General features: G+C 42.0%; 2 protein-coding genes and 1 long non-coding RNA gene across 6 annotated transcripts in view; 2 read left to right on the forward strand and 1 right to left on the reverse strand.

The window, feature by feature from the left end:
• smg1 (SMG1 nonsense mediated mRNA decay associated PI3K related kinase) overlaps nt 1-9,165 on the forward strand; it is a 134,471-nt gene extending 125,306 nt beyond the window's left edge. For both annotated transcript variants that reach the window (XM_068003214.1, XM_068003215.1), the window contains exons 61-63: nt 2,292-2,471; nt 3,106-3,212; nt 7,635-9,165. In XM_068003214.1, coding sequence (XP_067859315.1) covers nt 2,292-2,471; nt 3,106-3,212; nt 7,635-7,712 — 365 coding nt within the window. In that variant the 3' untranslated portion in view covers nt 7,713-9,165. The remainder of the gene's footprint in view (nt 1-2,291; nt 2,472-3,105; nt 3,213-7,634) is intronic.
• Nucleotides 1-18,720, reverse strand: part of LOC137340632 (uncharacterized) — a 74,422-nt gene that overhangs the window by 49,182 nt on the left and 6,520 nt on the right. The window lies entirely within an intron of this gene.
• Nucleotides 1-18,720, forward strand: part of rps15a (ribosomal protein S15a) — a 130,489-nt gene that overhangs the window by 21,922 nt on the left and 89,847 nt on the right. The gene's annotated exons all lie outside the window — the stretch shown is intronic.

The raw sequence follows: 18,720 nt of genomic DNA on the forward strand, positions 1-18,720 counted from the left end.
AAAAGTTAACTAGATTAATTCCTGGGATGAGAGGGTTGTCCTATGAGGAGAGATTGGGTAAAATGGGCCTATACTCTGGATTTTAGAAGAATGAGAGGTGATCTCATTGAAACAGACACAATTCTGAGGGGGCTTGACAGGGTAGATGCTGAGAGGCTGTTCCCCCTGGCTGGAGAGTCTAGGACTAGGGGGCATAGTCTCAGGATAAGGGGTCGGCCATTTAAGACTGAGATGAGGAATTTCTTCAGTCAGAGGGTTGTGAATCTTTGGCATTCTCTACCCCAGAAGGCTGTGGATGCTGAGTCGTTGAATATGTTCAAGGCTGAGAGAGAGAGATTTTTGGACTCTAGAATCAAGGGATATGGGGATCGGGCAAGAAAGTGGAGTTGAGGTCGAAGATCAGCCATGATCGTATTGAATGGCGGAGCAGGCTCGAGGGGCCGTATGGCCTCCTACTCCTATTTCTTATGTTCTTACCTCTGACTGGAGTACATGAGATAGCTTGCTGGATTGTGTGAACACATGCCTCTTAGGATTGAGATGACCCTCAGCTACTGGTAACTGAGTCCTTAGATGAAACTGCTGCAGGCTACTTGGGGCAGCCTAAGTCTACCACCTTTATGGAACAAGCACAGCATGTGGAGAAGGCTGTTTGTCTTTCAGGACCCCTATGTATTTGGATTGTTGGGGAATCACCTGTGGTCCCCTATTTTATGCCAGATTTTAGATCTTCACAAGTTAATATACACAGCATATGGACCTCTTTGAATGTGTGCGCTTAGGTTTCTTGCACGGAAAGCTGTACTAATAATGTTAGTTCTGTCTTGCAGGGTTCTTGACTGCAAATGCTTATTGTAGGTCAGCCATATTTGACCTTACCTGCCAGCATAAAATGTTGTTTCCACTAGGATGTTATTTCCACTATGTAGATGCTTTCATAGCTCTAATTGACCTAACCTTGCAGGCCCTGCAAGTGCATAGTGTTTATTTTTTTTCATTGGGAGTGGTCAGTGATCTGTTTAGCATCAATCCAAAATGAACTGGCACTATGATGCATGTCTTGGGGCTTTATATGACACAGGAGCAGGAGATCACATGCAGCACTGCCCATGTGCAGTATTGTAAACATTTCTATGTACTTGCCAAGCACCTGGTTTCCCTAGAACCAGGTTTTACTCCTACAGTGTGTAGATGCACACCATTCAAAAAAAACGGTGACTCTATATAAGTAGGTAACTTAATCTTTCATCCCGGGTAACATGAAATGGTCATTACAAGGTGTTAAGCAGAAAGGATAGCAAGATTGTGGAGTGAAAATATCTTGGCAGATACTGTGACTAAACATAAAGTCTTATTTTACGAGTGGACTTTGCAGCTAGAAATGATCCAGATCGATCTTTGACTAGTGGTATTACCTGAGAGATCTGTTAGCAATCTTTCAAAGTAATAAGCTGCCGAGATTTTGTGTTTGAAGCCTGGATAGTCTTGGCTTTCTGTGGCCTCAATATTCTGGATGGGGTGGTTTCCATACACCTTTCCTTGGTTTTCTGTTGTATCCAGTGCAGGAGGCGACTGTAAACAAAGTGGTTCTATACAGGTTAAGAAAGTGATTGTTTCAACAGGCTTGAGACACGAGTGTCAGTTTGTCCATGATGATCACTGTTACTCCTTTTCTCCAGTGTAGGTTGTCTCATAGATTGCATTGGACAACTAAAAATCTTTCACACAGTAGTTCAATATGTTGACAGTCGGGTAAGAGAACTGAGAATATATTCCAGAGTAAGGGTAGATGCACAGCTGAATAGGGAAACTGCCCTAGATATCATTAAAATTTAATGGGACAGTATTAGCATCAGTGCCTACCCCATACAAATGGAAGAATATCTTATTTTTATGTGGAAATTGTACTGTATTCAAAGAATGAGCAAGACTACCTGCAGTGAGTAGACAAACATTTTTCATTTCTCATTACAGCCATCTGCATGGCATCTGAGTGAATTTGTTCTGAATTTTAGATAGTATTGTTGGCGAACCTATGCCATCTCAGGAGGGTTGTGACTGCCCGGGCTCACCTCGCATCCTCATAGCCTGGGGAAAGAGGAGACTTTTATTTCATCTGTCTGGGTTGCATTAGGACCCAGGTCTTAGAAGTGAAAGGACAATGTGTGTAACCCACTGTACCATCCAGTCTCCCCAAATGAAAACCCTTTTTAAAAATCCAGCTCCTTTCTACAAAAGTCCAGTAGTGTGGTATTTTAGGTTATGTACCATATACTTTTTTCCCCCTGCAGCTGTTCGCAGCAGTACAACTCAAAAGACACAACCAGAAGTTATGTCACAGAATGCACGAAAGATGGCTCAGAAAAATCTTGCCGCTTCAGCAAACACTCCACCAGGCACGACTATAGGACCGGGAAAGAATGTTGCTCCAAGTCCTAAGAAGGCAGCAAGAGACCCCAAGACTGGGAAAGGTAAGTTTAAATTTTTGTTTGAGTTAAAGTGCCTAGTACTTATGAATTGGGCAGTTTATCACTCTGACCCTAATTTAGCACAGACTAATATTTGACCAGCGTTATTGATTGCATTTACATGATTGACCACAAATCTGATGTATTTCTTCATGGTATGTAAATTAAAGGGGTTGGCTCTGTGATGCGCTCATGAGTCAGGAGGTCACTGGTTCAAGCCCCTCTGCAGGACTTGAGCACGTAATGTAGGTTGACATTTCGTTGCAGTACTGAGGGACTGCAGCATTGTCAGAGGTGGCAACTTTTGGATGAGATGTTACTGTTCGGGTGGATATAAATGGTTCTGTGGCACTATTCAAAGAAAGGGGGAGTTCCACCTTTTGGAAGAATGGGGAATTCTATTGGTCAAAACAGATTAAGTGGTCATTTATCTCGTTACTGTTTGTACAACCTAGCCATCCGCAAATTGGTTGCTGTGTTTGAATACATAAGTGACTCCACTTAAAATATTTAGAATGTATTTTTATTTTGTGCTTTCTTTTTGTCAATTGCCTTTAATCTCAGTTGTACTTGCTAAAATGAGGTCTAATTTTATGAAATATGAAAGGCACAGTTGTTATCTTTTTTTTATTTTTAGCTGTTCAGGAGCGGAATTCCTATGCTGTTAGTGTGTGGAAAAGAGTGAAGGCCAAGTTGGAAGGCAGAGATGTGGATCCCAACAGGAGAATGACTGTTGCTGAACAGGTACAACATTGTCATGGCACACTTGTTTTCTAATAATCTGTGCATTTAATGGAAAACCCAAAATACAGCAACTGTGCTTTTGCTTATATACTGCTTTTAAAATAGAAAACTGCCTAAGATGCTTTACAAGAGAAATAGATGCCAAACAGTAGTGGAAGATTTAAGAGTTGTGACCCAAAGCTTAGTTCAAGAGATAGATTTAAAGGAAGTTTTTCATGGTGGAAAGAGAGGCACGGGTGATTGGGGGGGGGGGGGGGGGGGAGGAGGAGAAGTGTTCCAGAGAGCAGCGCCATTTCAGCTGTTGGCTCTGCCATCAATGGAAGAGAGGAGGGGTATAGGAGGCCAAAGGCAGATGACTGAATGTCACAGACTGGGACGTGAGGTTGCAGAAGTAGAATGTTTTAAGGCTGTGGAGAGATTTGTAAATGAGATTAAGGACAAGGATTCAATGGAGATTGTTAGGGATAGGATGTTGGGTAGGTAGTACTTAGAGTGGGACAGGATGCAAGCAGTGAAGTTTTGAATGAGTTAAGAGTTTTTGAAGAGTGATGGTCAGGAGGTTGGCAAAAAGGGCATTGCGAGGTAACAAAGACGTGGCTAAGAGTTTAAGTGGTGGGAGTGATATAAGGATGGAAGCTGGTGATGTTGTGAAAGGGGAAGTTAGTAGTCTTGACTGACTAGATTTGAAGCTCAACTCTGGGGCAAGCAAGACACTAAGCACCATCTGGTTGAGCCCCAGTGAGGAGCCAGGGTGGGAAGTAGCATCGGTGACAAGGGTATGAAATTTTTGATGGGAGACAAGTGTGGCTTCCATCTTTCCAATGTTTAGTTGGAGAAAGCTCTGGCTGACCTAAGGCATGATGTTTGTCAGGCAATCTGGTAAACTGAGATGATGGTGTAAAGATAGAGCTGGATGTCATAAGCATACAGAATGGAAACTAACCCTGTGTCGATGGATGATGCCACTGAGGAGCAACATGTAAATGAGAAAAGGAGGATGTAGGAGTGGAATTTCAAGCTACTCTGGAGGTGACCATGTAGGGGTGGGAGGAGAAGCCATTGCTGGAGGATGTGCTGGCTGCATTAGCACAGATTAGTGTGGCACCGAGGGCAGTACTGTGGAGCAGAGGCACTGGAGAAAGAAAGCTTGAATGACTATTGAATGCAGCGGAGAGGTTAGTAAGTGTTAACACACCACACTTTCAGTCACAAAAGATGTTGTGGTGGCACAAGCACATTTGTGTTCCATTGAGATCTACGAAGTTGTATGACTTATGTTCGAACCTGGGGCTCCTATTTGATGAGTTCCTAATTTCAGCTCTGCTTTGGGGGGGGGGGTAGATATTGCCAGCTAGAAGCCAGGTGTTTCCCCTTAGAGGGAAAATTGATGCACGTGAACATCTTGGCACTTGGCTCAAATGCCATTGACAGAAGTCAAAACTATGGGAAATGGAGAGAATGGATCTAGAAGCGCTAATGGTAAAATTCTTAAGATCATCATCATCATTATAATAGTACAGACTTCAAACTTTTGTATAGTTAAAAGAAATTAAGAGAAGTGCCTAATAATGCAGATTAATATTGCTGCAGAAACAAAGCTTTGTTTTTGGATGTGTGCTATAGTGGTGCTACAGTTTTTCTTCTGCCCTGTCCAATACTGCAGCGTGATTGTTCTCGGTCAATATATTCACTACTTCTGGATTTCATCAATTCTCATCAAAATTATTCATTCAAAGCTGAAGAACAGCTAGACCAGGAATCTTGTACAGAGGGAAGAAAACACCAATTGGACATAAACCAGTCTGTCAACTGAGAGCATTTTACAAGTTGAGCAAAGGGTTGATGGGTATACAAGTCTGTCCCTGTGATGAGCAAGACCTCTTCTTGAACACTATCTTCAAATGAGACCATTCAAAGTTTATCCATCCTCATCTCCCTGAAAGTGCATAGTTTGGATTTGTGGGAGACTTCCAGACAGATGTCTACTCCCCCACCTGGTGTGGGCAAGCTGCAGAGTGTCGCTAGACACAAACTTGCCCCTGTGGTATTCTTTATCCAAATGCAGAATAATAAGTTAGCCAATACAAAGAAAAGAACCCTGTACCTCTGATAAGGAATCTATGTAGCTACACCAGTAAGATAGGAAGGTGAGTGACTGGTGTAGCCTTATCGCTTTCAGTGCACAACCAGGACACATTCTTGTTTATAGATTTGGATGGAACGCATGATTGGGCAAGGCTAAATCAGTTTATTGAAACAGCAATAGTTTAACAATCAATGCAGCAGCCTCTTCTGCATACACCTTCAGAGTATGGCTTAAATCAATTCAAACTGAAATCTGATACTAAGTTTGACATGCAATACTACCTCTGCTATCAGTAGCAAACAAATTCTAAATTTCTTTGTGCAGTGACCTCTAGGCCAGGCAATATGCTCTTCATGGTATCACATCTAATAAATGCTTCTTCAATCCTCATCCTCCACACACTGTGGAGTATAGCTTAGCTTGATAAAGCATGGTTTCCCCAGAGCCCAAGGCTGCAAATGAAAATGTCAACATAATATTGCAGGTAGCACATGTTGCACGTGATCTCATACTCCTACATTGCATAAAACCCCAGGATACGTTCATTGCATTGTTTTTTTTCCCTCAGCGCAAGATATTCGCACCTTGTGTCAAGTCTGACATCAACAAAGTTTGGGACAAAGTCTTTCTACAGCAGTAGTTAGATTAGACATTCAATTATTCTGTTTCTTAAACCAACTTCTCTTTTTTGTTTACTTCTTCAGCACACCCAAGGGCCCAAGTTGGCGTTGGGTGATGAACCTCTTGAAAATACCCTACTTCTGTCCTTTAAGAATGACAAAAGAAAGAAATTCTATGCTGTGTAGCTCATATGATAACAATGATCAATGCTATGCTCCATATGTGGCCACATAGAGAACAAATAAAGCAGGAAAAACCAAATTAACTTTAATATACTGTGGGTGAATGCACAAATTGGAAATTTACACTCATCAGAGTATGCTGTATCTGCTATGCTCAAACGGTACTCCTTTCAGCATTACCATTGCAAAACAAAATGCCTTCATAATTGGGTCAGCATATCTCCACTGATATCTACCAAATGTTTTAAATACTATGCAAATTACAATACTCTGTTTATGATGTCTGATGCTCACAATTATTGTACAAAATGCTTACTACCTAAGCATAATGCTGTGACTTGACATATTTGCCTTGGTTCACAAAATTCATCTGCATTATTCAGAAAAGGTAAGGCAAACATAGCACATGGATTTCTTAAGTTACTATCAAGCTATGCCACATTCTACAATGTGGAGAATGCAAAATGAAGTAACTTCTCATTTAGGATCATGTGACAATTTGGTGAACACCTTTTAATTGACTAATTAGTCAATCTTATTCACCACACTGTAAATGTTAGTTAATTCCCTGTTCATTTCTTGATTCGTCAATTTATATTGAAGTATTTTCAATAGTTCTATGTGCCTGATTGTAACATCACATTAGATTGTGTACTTGTATGTGTTTATTAAAACTGGTGACACACAGTTTAATAATCAAATCCTTGATGTAATTGGAACATTAACTCCCTCCCATTCAGAACAGCAGAACAATATCGATGATTTGGTTCTCATTCTAGTCAGTAATGGCTGTCAATAACCTATTGGACAAATGCTTGGTGCGGTACTGAGCTATACACTCCAGAAAGGTCGAAGGATCACCACCTGCTCTTTGAATTAACTCATCTCAGGTGGGGTGGCAGCAGGGGTGCTAGTTAGCCTCACCACTTCTGGGATAGGGAGGGTTGTAATCAACCACTCTTGATTGTTATCCAATGATTCTTGCTGGCAAGCCCCACATGTAGGGGTGTCAAGTGAAGTCAGGATTGAACTCTACTCCAGTGCCTTCCATAGTGAATAAGAAACCAGTGCTTGTTGTCTAAGCTTAGGTGAAGATTCTTTGGGTACCAGAGCTTTGGATATAAGGAAACATACCCCACCATGATTTACTACTTTCAGGAGAAGAGGGAAAATTAAGGGAGAGCAGATGAGGACAAAAAGCAGTTTCATTGATAACTGATGTAAAATTAAACTTTGTATTAATTAAAAATATACATTTTAGCATTTATTTGCTATACTACAGCCATGCAGATCTCATAACTTTAAGATATTATGTTGAAAATTTGCTGGGCCAAGGAATCAAATGCACCTTTTTTAAATACTCCTAAGAGAATTATAGCTACTAACTTATCAGGAATCAGTTTGGATTTGTTCTGGAGCAAATGACTTCAATTTTGTCTCATCTACAATTATGTTGGACTATAACCCATAATATATTCTAATAAAGTCAATGTATTAATAAAGAAGCAATTACATTTTTTCCACTCCTTCTAGGTTGATTACGTGATTAAAGAAGCTACTAATCTAGATAACTTGGCACAACTGTATGAAGGTTGGACGGCGTGGGTATGAACTGGAATACAGTGGATCTCTCTGGTTCAATGAGGTCAGGCATCCACCAGAATCAACTCGGCCACAGGCAACTATAGCCGCACCATGGCAGGTGTTGATGCATTCTGGGGCTTAATCTGAGGTAATCTAGGAATCCCCGTGCATTCGGAGTGATTAGTCAGAAGGCTGCACTCAGGGATATGCTTAATACAATGGTCTGCACCCCAAGGTCAAGGGCCATAGCGCCCAGTCTGAATTACACGATTGTCTTTCTGTCATACAAGAACTGCAGAAGTATCGAGGGTGTAGGTGCAGAAACGATTGCTATCCTACAGAGTACAGAGTGATTTGAAAACCTAAATGCCATCTGCCCAGTGAACATTTCAAGTCACAAAGTACTAAACCCTGCTGAAAGGTAATTTAGAAAACTGGGGCCTTAAAGAAAGAAATCTATTTCTGCAATCCCCAGACACGCGATTCCAGTTGGATAACGACTTCACTGGCTGATTTGCCCTTGAAGATGGCCATCCAGTAAGAAAACCAAGGCTGGGAGAAATTATGGACTCCAGAAACAGCCCAAAAAATAAGATTGGATATACTACATGGAACTTGTGTGAGGAAGATGACACCACCCTGATCTTTTTGTTAGCTTTCTCTTATAGGTGTATGCTAGTTTAGCAAAGTGCTTCTCAGATGCCTGTAATTCTGTTTACTGTGATTGAAATTCAGTAGTAGTCATCAACCATTTTAATGTAAACATTTTGCAAGGTACACAATCTGGAAGACTCTACATGAAAGCATTGACAGATTAATGGTAAACTAAAGGGTTAGGTGTTTCCATGCATACACTTTAAAGTGCTTTTTTTCTTCCTGTTTTGTTACTTGGAAATAAAAGGTCATGGATATTTTTGTGTAACTTCATCATGCAGTTTTTGACATTTGTATGAATAAAACTCTGAATAAATCCTCAAAAATGTATTTGAAAGTGACACACCATGACCAAATAAGTGTTTTTTTAATTGATCTCCCATCTTTTCTTGCTTACTTTCACTTGTGCTTTCCTTTTGTTCTGATCTTTCTCAGCAATCCAAAGTCAGCATTGCTTGCAGAGATGTTTTGAGAACATCTGCCCTTTTTAAGATCACATAACTTCACCCCATTGTGTTCTCGCTTTTTCTTTCGCTCTCACTTTGTGCTCGTTCTTCTCCCTCTCCCCCTGCTTCCCCCCCCCCCTCACCCCCCAACCAATGATCACTGCTGTGTTCTGTAGGTTTGTAATTTCATCATTTTCATAAATGCTTTGGGGAAATTGCTTTGGACATTATAAAACACAAAATGAAGAAGATTGAAGTTCCTTTCGTATATTACAGTACACACTCACCCTTATTGTACCAGACTTATTTTTAGCAATGTAGATTCTTAGCTGTATTTTACATTTAGCTGGCAAAAGTAATAAAGAATGTCCTTTGGTGGAGGTGTATGGTGTGTGGTACTTTTAAATTTTCACAAAAAATGGTTTAGCTTCATTTTGTGAAGTAAATCATTCCTTAGTATTATACAGATTAATGCAAATAGCATGAAATCATACATGTATGCCATTTCATTTTGATTGCAGATTTCATTATTGCATCTATGCTACAGCTTTTAGGTAAATTAAATGTCAACAGTACTTTTTAAAAATTATATTTTGAGAGAATTAGTCTCTTTTCCCTCTGCTTTAAAAAAAAAAATCTTGTTTCCAGTCCCCATCGTGAAACTGTCCTCCACTGGAAAGGCTGTAATGGACCAGGCCTTGCTCGGATTTCTCCAGCATATAATTTTACTCTGTCAACTGTCAGTTCATCCTGCTGACTCTATTTACTAACGTTCACTACTGACGTTTTCATCCCTCTACCACTAAGGGACTCCCATGCCACGTGTGGCCATGACTGTGCAAAATAGATGAGTACAAGTAATATAATTTCCATCTGACATTTGAAATCTTAACGCTGACCTTTTGGAATGAGCATTCAGTCTTCTCATTCTGGAGCTAATGAGCTACCTGTAACCTCTTCAATATAATTCCATCCTGATAAATGTACAATTAATTTACCAAGAATTGTTAGATAAAGATTATGCATTTATTGGGACCTGGAACAGTGACTACACTTCAAAAGTACTTCATTGGCTGTAAAGCACTTAAAGATATCCTGGGGTTGTGGAAGGTGCTATATTTTTGTTCTTTTTGGAGAAAATTGAATGGGAAATGGTGCATTAGATATTTGTACTTGGATATGAATCCTGTTTGTAATATGCGCATTGTTTATAAAAAGTCAACTAATTAAAATGATAAAATATTGTACGGCTACAAATTTACATCCAGGACCGTATTTTCCAATAAATTTATTACATTCACAGTGTTCCTGGCATCAGCACTATTTTCTCTTTTCCTGTGCCTCCAAAAACAAAAGTGGTAGGAAGAGAGAAAGTCTATGAAGGTTAACCACAACCAAAAGACTATGCTCTTGATACCAGTTAGAATGCTCTTAGAATTTCAGTCGTATTTTCCCCCTCCCAAAAGTTCAGTATTTCACAAGTATAACTTTATTTGGATCAGATTGCAATTCAAGATTTTTTTACACTCCATAGAAAAATTCAGGTCATAAGATGCTATTTGTAGTTAGGTGATCTTTATTCATACCACTTTATATACAGTCTTTGTTAGCTCCTTTCTCTTTTAACCTGATTAAGGTGGACCATCCTGATTTCATTTTTCATGAAACTGTTTTCAATCAAATTTTCAATCATTGCGACCTCAATTCTACTGTTTTCTGAATTAAAGCATCCATCCCTTGTCCATGGGTAGCATACATGGAGGCTTGTCATGCCATACTCTACTCCTTTCAGCCTTAACTTAAAGGAAAGTTAGTGAGACTTGTGCTTTAAAAAATATTTTTTTTCTTGTGAGGATAGTGATGTGGTCTTAAAATGTTGTACCTAGCCCAGAAACTTTCAATTCTATAATTCTAACTGGCTCTCTACTGATTGTCTGTCTATTTTTTTAAATGCCAGCAGTGCTATATGGAATGAAAAGGACTTCCTGCTATGTAGAGAAAAGCAAGCAGTTTGTAATGTCCTGTAAAAATAGGACTCATTGTCCTAGAAATGGACAGGTGCAGTTGGCAAATGCATCCTGCTGTTAACACACAATTCTGTACCATAATATGTCAGCATAGTTTAGTTGATAGCACTCTAACCTCAACCTGACGTGGGTTCAAGTGCCACTTCAGGATTTCAGTTCTTAAAGTAGGCTGACACTTCAGTGCAGTGCTGCATTGTCTGAGGTGCCATCCTTTGGTTGAAATGTAAAACCAGGACTTGTCTGGTTCAAGTGGACATTATCAAATAGTACTAGTTGTTGAAGAGCAGGGAGTTATCCAGTGTTCCTCCCTCAAAAACAGACCATCTAGTTGTTCATCTCATTGCTGTTTGTGGGATCTTAATATGCAAAACATGGCTGCAATGTTCCCTTACAACAGTGGTCACGGCACTTCAAAATAATTCATTGTGAAGTGCTTTGTGACATTTCTGCGATGTGATAAGGTGCTATGTAAATACAAGTTTTTAAAAAAAATGGTACTAGACTAATGGGGATCTCATTACTGATTCCTGTTATGTTGAATAAAGAAGTCATGTGCCACAAATGTGGCCAACGGTCTTTTCAATTGAAGAAACCACTTAAGTGTTTGCGTTTTTTGAGAAACCGGGTATTGTGGTGATGTATTGAATGCATGATGGAATAGTCTAGCTGTTTGGAGACCTGATTCTTCTGACACGGGACCAATCCTGTGTATACAATAAATTGATTTTATTTTTCCTTGAGGAAAATAACTGTAAATTCAACAATTATTCAAGCATAATTGGGATAGCATCACAGATGTTTTAGTAATTTTAATAAGATTGCAGACAGGAAGTTCATGGGTCAAGCTCAAAACGATACAGACCTGCTTGTGATTGGTACATGCGACTAAAATTCAAATCTATTCACAATATATGGAGGATACCTTTATTCAAAAGATAAGAGCAATTCCACCCAATCTGGGAAGCAAATTTGTGTTGGGAGAAGGAAAGGAGTGGGAGTTTTGTTTGGTTGGTCATCAGTACATTCATTGTTCAGTCAGCTGTTCTAAACATTCCCTGCAAAGAAGGGATATTTATAAAGCTGTGTTCCCAAAGATTTTGGGGCAGTTTACAGGATATTACAAGAGTAAGGTCCCAAGCCAAGAGTTGTAGCTATGCTACCTTTGGAAAAAGGATTATTTGGTAATATTTTAAATAAGTTTGCCACCTATCCAGTTTTAGACTAGATAGTATGGTTTTTGAGATTCTGCTAGAAGTCATCCTGCATCAGAATTTAATGACCGATTTATATCGTTGCTTGATTGACAGATTGTGAAAAAATCTTCAACTCAGACTGCTGTGAGAGGTAATGGAACAAATGGGCTTCTCCAAATACAACATAAAGAACTCATTTATTTAGTGCCTTTCATGTCCTTAGGAAATCCCAAAGAGTCAGTTACTTTTTAAAAGTGTAGCCACTGTTATGTACCAGCCAGTTTGCAAACAGTAAGGTGCCACAACCAGCAATGAAATAAATGATCAGTTAATCTGTTTTGATGGTGCTGATTGAAGGACAACTGGTGGCCACGTAAACTATCCTGTCTCTCTCTGAATCGTGGGATCTTTTATATCCACCTGAACAGGTAGTTGGGGATTCAGCTTGAAGTCTCATCTGAAAGGTGGCATCTCTCGCAATGCAGCACCTGTCAATACTCAAATCCAGGAGTGGGGCTTGAATCCAGAACCTTCTGCCTCAGTTGAGAGTACTACTACTGAGCCAAGCTGATGAGCCTCCTTGAGACTCTCTTTGGCTGAGTACAACTGTGAAAATATGAGGATTAAGGATAATACAGAAGAGAAATCTGACAAGGTACATCTTCTTCTCCTCCTCCCCCCCCCCCCCCCAATTAAATATCTACACCCTAACATTTTAGCCTACCTTACCTGTAGTCCATTCCCTAATCTGCATTCATCCAGTTTTTTTTTAAAAAGAAGTCTGCAATGATCCTCTATTCTAAAGATATCCTCATACTAAAAGATGTTACCTGAATTTCAACTGTTCTTTTGACCCTTCCATTTCTAGATATTTTGACTTTTTCCACCATAAAGGAAGTAGATATGAATCTGAGCTGAAGCTTGCTTCAATGGGCTTTGTTTCACAGGAGAGCCCTATACTGGGATGTGTATCAGAAACCAGATGAAGCCTTTAAATAGATAGCCTCAGACAATGGGCTTGTTAAAATACTTTTCAATATACATTCATATCTCCCACAGCAGCTTGGCAGCTCTACTGCTAGCTTATGGTCCCAACAGTCAGGAGTAAACTGACCATCCTCACTTCCAGGCCAGGAGAGGCTGCAAGGACGTTCTTTTTTCAGGGAAAAGCTATTAAGATCCTTCACTGGAGCGACGAGGTGACAAATGTTCAGAGTATTAGTTAGAAAACCGCAAGTAAGGTGACCCACCAAACTGGGAAATCACGGACTGTTCTTGCTTTGTACTATTATTTGAATACATTGTACCAATTTAACTAAGCAAATTAATAACTACAAGTTCTACTGTGGAATGAAGCAACAATGATTTGAATCAGGCTTCACCACCTCTGGTGTTAGCTCAGTCTGCATTTAGAGAGATTAAAGAAATACATGAAAAAGACATATCTGGTTCAGGTCATAAGGGGGTTTCATGGTTACCACCCAGATTTGTACCGTGCAAGTAGTCAAAGAGCTGCAGAACTCTTGTTACAAGCGTAGTTTTCTGTGGCGGATCCAATTCATAAGACATCCCTAACTTTAAACTGTATCCAACAGTCCTTGAATCCTGTGCCTACCAAAATAACTTTTCTGAATCTTAAACTCTCCATAACTGAGAAAATCATAAAAGACTACTCTCAATTTCTCCTCATCCTCCCACAGAAAGTGGCCACTGCACTTTGGTGTCATTTGCAAATTTGGACCCCTTGGACAATATATCCCTTAAGTGCATTGGGTCTCTACTGGCATTAATCCAGCCCAACACTGCCATATTTCCATTGGGCATACACTTTGTAAATCAGTCTTTGTTATGTGAGATAGTATCAAATGCCTTCCTGAAATCAAAGTCTCAATTTCCCCACAATTAAGATATTCCAAGATGATCATGAGAACAGTCCTCAAAAAGCTTTCAAGAAGGGATACAAGCTGGAAATAGAAAGTTTAATAACCTGTGCCAACTCATTGGGGAAGAATTTGAGGCCTCCCACCCACTGAAAATGACGTGGTAGCACCCTGAAAATAGTGGGGAATGACTTAAATCAGGCGATAGGCCCATTTAAATGCAAATTGGGGTGCTACGGTGTACACATTTTAGGACTGTATAGGGTGGTACATACGCAGTGCATGCTCTGCTCAGTAGCAGCTGGCGATCTAGCTTAAGGAGGCCAGCAGGTAAGTTTTAATTTATTTTTGTGGGGTTGGGAGGAGTTGGGCTTCGTAAAAACAATCTGGCTGCTACTACACCAGATTCCCCCCACCCCCCGACCCACTTTCTTTTGGTCCAGGGACAGCTGGGCTGCCTAGTGTTGCGGTACACTCCCCTGGGGCGCTAGTTTTCCACTCGCAGCCCGCCAGCCCTCAATAATGCTCGCGTGCAGCAAGTCCTGGACAACATCCAGGCTTGGGCTGATAAGTGGTAAGAAACATTCGTGCCAGGCAATGACCATGTCTAACAAGAGAGAGTCTAACCACCTCCCTTTGACATTCAATGGCATTACCAGCGCCGAGTCCCACCATCAACATGCTGGGGGTCACCACTCACCAGAAACTTAACTGGACCAGCCACATAAACACTGTGGTTACAAGAGCAGGTCAGAGGCTGGGTATTCTGTGGCAAGTGACTTGCCTCCTGACTCCCCAAAGCCTTTCTACCATCTACAAGGCACAAGTCAGGAATGTGATGGAATACTCTCCACTTGCCTGGATGAGTGCAGCCCCAACAACACTCAAGAAGCTCGACACCATCCAGGACAAAGCAGCCCACTTGATTGGCACCCCATTCACCACCTTAAACATTCACTCCCTCCACCACCGGCGCACCGTGGCTGCAGTCTGTACCATCTACAAGATGCACTGCAGCAACTCGCCAAGGCTTCTTTGACAGCACCTCCCAAACCCGTGACCTCTACCGCCTGGAAGAACAAGGGCAGCAGGTGCATGGGAACACCACCACCTGCACGTTCCCTTCCAAGTCTCACACATCCTGACTTGGAAATATATCGCCATTCCTTCATCGTCGCTGGGTCAAAATCCTGGAACTCCCTACTTAAGAGCACTGTGGGAAAACCTTCACCACACGGACTGCAGTGGTTCAAGAAGGCAGCTCACCACCACCTTCTCAAGGGAAATTAGGGATGAGCAATAAATGCTGGCCTTGCCAGCGACGCCCAAATCCCATGAATGAATAGAAAAAAATATGGACCGGGCCTCTCATCGGGACTATTGGATGGATGGAGGGCATGCTCCACTAACCTAAGGAGGCACAGTATGTTATGTGGATGGGAAGAGAAAGTTACATCGGGACATAGACAGACTAAGTGAGTGGCCAAAATGATGGCAGTAGTTCAATGTGAGGTCATCCACTTTTGATCTGAGAAAGTCAAAATATTTTCTTAATGGTGAGAGACTAGGAGCTGTGGAGGAGCAAAGGATTTAGGTATCCGTGTACACAAATCACTAAAAGCTAGTGCACAGGTACAAAAAGCAATCAAAAAGGCTACTGGAATGTTGGCCTTTATTTTAAGGGGATTGGAATTCAAAGGTGAGGAAGTTATGCTTCAGTTGTATAGAGTCTTGGTCAGACCCCATTTGGGGTCAGTTGAAGCGTTCAGTTGTGAGCATTTTGACCTTGGAAGCGATACAGTGCAGATTCACCAGAATGATACCGGGAGTTAAATTATGGAGACAGGTTGTATAAACTTGTCGTATATTCCCTTGAGTTTCGATGGTTGAGGTGTGATCTAATTAAAATGATTAAGGGATTCAATTGGGTAGAGATGGAACAGAATCTACTCTAGGTGGGGAACTTCGATGTGGCTTCAAAGAGTGGCTCGGTAACACCACAACTGACCGAGTTGGCTGAGTCCTGAAGGACACAGCTGCCAGACTGGGCCTACGGCTGGTGGTGAGCAAACCAACACGAGGGAAAAATCTACTTGACCTCGTCCTCACCAATCTACCTGTCACAGATGCATCTGCCCATGACAGTATTGGTAGGAGTGACCACCGCACAGTCCTTGTGGAGACCAAGTCCCATCTTCACACTGAGGACACCGTCCAACGTGTGGCACTACCAGTGTGCTAAATGGGATAGATTCAGAACAGAGCTAGCAGCTAAAAACTGGGCATCCATAAGGCTCTGTGGGCCATCAGCAGCAGCAGAATTGTATTCCAGCACAATCTGTAATCTCATGGCCTGGCATATTCCTCACTCTACCATTACCAACAAGCCAGGGGATCAACCCTGGTTCAAGGAGGAGTGTAAAACAGCATGCCAGGAGCAGCACCAGGCATACCTAAAAATGAAGTGCCAACCCAGTGAAGCTACAACACAGGACTACATGCAGGCTGAACAGCGGAAGCAACATGCTATAGACAGACCTAAGCGGTTCCACAACCACCGGATCAGATCAAAGCTCTGCAGTCCTGCCACATTGAGCAGTGAATGGTGGTGGACAATTAAACAACTAACGGGAGGAGGAGGCTCTGTGAACATCCCCATCCTCAATGATGGCAGAGTCCAATAAGTGAATGCAAAAGACAAGGCTGAAGCGTTTGCAACCATCTTCAGCCAGAAGTGCTGAGTAGATGATCCATCTCGGCCTCCTCCCGATATCCCCACCATCACAGAAGCCAGTCTTCATCCAATTCAATTCACTCCGCGTGATATCAAGAAACAGCTGAGTGCACTGGATACAACAGAGGCTATGGGCCCCGACAACATCCCGGCTGTAGTGCTGAAGACTTGTTCTCCAGAACAAGCCGCGCCTCCAGCCAAACTGTTCCAGTACAGCTACAACACTAGCATCTACCCGACAATGTGGAAAATTGCCCAGGTATGTCTTGTCCACAAAAAGCAGGACAAATCCATTCTGGTCAATTACCGCCCCATCTGTCTACTCTCAATCATCAGTGAAGTGATGAAAGGAGTCATCAATAGTGCTATCATGCGGCACTTACCAGTAACCTGCTCACCAATGCTCAGTTTGGGTTCCGCCAGGACCACTCGGCTCCAGACCTCATTATAGCCTTGGTCCAAACATGGACAAAAGAGCTGAATTCCAGAGGTGAGATGAGGTGAGAGTGACTGCCCTTGACACAAGGCAGCATTTGACCGAGTGTGGCACCAAGGAGCCCTAGTCAAATTGAAGTCAATGGGAATCAGGGGGAAAACTCTCCAGTGGCTGGAGTCATACCTAGCACAAAGGAAGATGGTAGTGATTGTTGGAGGCAAATCATCTCAGCCCCAGGACAATGCTGCAGGAGTTCCTCAGGGCAGTGTCCTAGGCCCAACCATCTTCAGCTGCTTCATCAATGACCTTCCCTCCATCGTAAGGTCAGAAATGGGGATGTTCGCTGATGATTGCACAGTGTTCAGTTCCATTCACAACCCCTCAGATAATGAAGCATTCCATGCCTGCATGCAGCAATACCTGGACAACATCCAGGTTTGGGCTGATAAGTGGCAAGTAACATTCGCGCCAGGCAATGATTATCTCCAACAAGAGAGAGTCTAACCACCACCTCTTGACATTCAATGGCATTACCATCGCTAAATCCCCCACCATCAACATCCTCGGGGTCACCATTGACCAGAAACTTAACTGGACCAGCCACATAAATACTGTGGCTACAAGAGCAGATCAGAGGCTGGGTATTCTGCGGCGAGTGACTCACCTCCTGACTGCCCAAAGCCTTTCCACCATCTACAAGGCACAAGTTAGGAATGTGATGGAATACTCTCCACTTGCCTGGATGAGTGCTGCTCCAACAACACTCAAGAAGCTCGACACCATCCAGGACAAAGCAGTCCGCTTGATTGGCACCCCATCCACCACCCTAAACATTCACTCCCTTCACCACTGGCGCACCGTGGCTGCAGTGTGTACTATCCATAGGACGCACTGCAGCAAGTCGCCAAGGCTTCTTCGACAGCACCTCCCAAACCCGCGACCTCTACCACCTAGAAGGACAAGGACAGCAGAACATGGGAACAAAATCATCTGCACGTTCCCCTCCAAGTCACACACCATCCCAACTTGGAAATATATCACCATTCTTTCATCGTCGCTGGGTCAAAATCCTGGAACTCCGTACCTAACAGCACTGTGGGAGAACCTTCACCACACTGACTGCAGCGGTTCAAGAAGGCGGCTCACCACCACCTTCTCAAGGGCAATTAGAGATGGGCAATAAATGCTGGCCCTGCCAGCGACGCCCACATCCCATGAACGAATAAAAAAACAAGATACAGAGAAACTATTTCCTCTGGTGGGGGAATCCAGAACAAGAAGACATAATCTTAAAGTTAGAGCCAAGCCATTTAGGAGTGAAATCAGGGAGTAGTTTTTCATACAAAAGGTAGTGGAAATTTGGAAATTGCTCCCACAATAGGCCGTGGATGCTGAGTCAACTGAAATTTTCAAGATTGAGGTTAACAGATTTTTATTTGGTATGGGCATCGAGGGATGTGGAACACAGGCAGGTAAATGGAGTTGAGGTATAGATCTAATTGACTACCAAGACTATGTTTCCCACAGTCAAAGTCTAGCCCATTAAGTGAAAAGAGAGAGAACAGAAGCTGGTGGAAAGCCTGGCCACCTTACAGATTCAAAGCAAATTTCAAGAAAACAAAAGTGATGGTAGGATTGACAGGAGTGGACATACAAATAAACAGA

The sequence above is a fragment of the Heptranchias perlo genome, chromosome 22 (genome assembly GCF_035084215.1).
Source record: "Heptranchias perlo isolate sHepPer1 chromosome 22, sHepPer1.hap1, whole genome shotgun sequence".
NCBI classification, from domain to species: Eukaryota; Metazoa; Chordata; class Chondrichthyes; order Hexanchiformes; family Hexanchidae; genus Heptranchias; species Heptranchias perlo.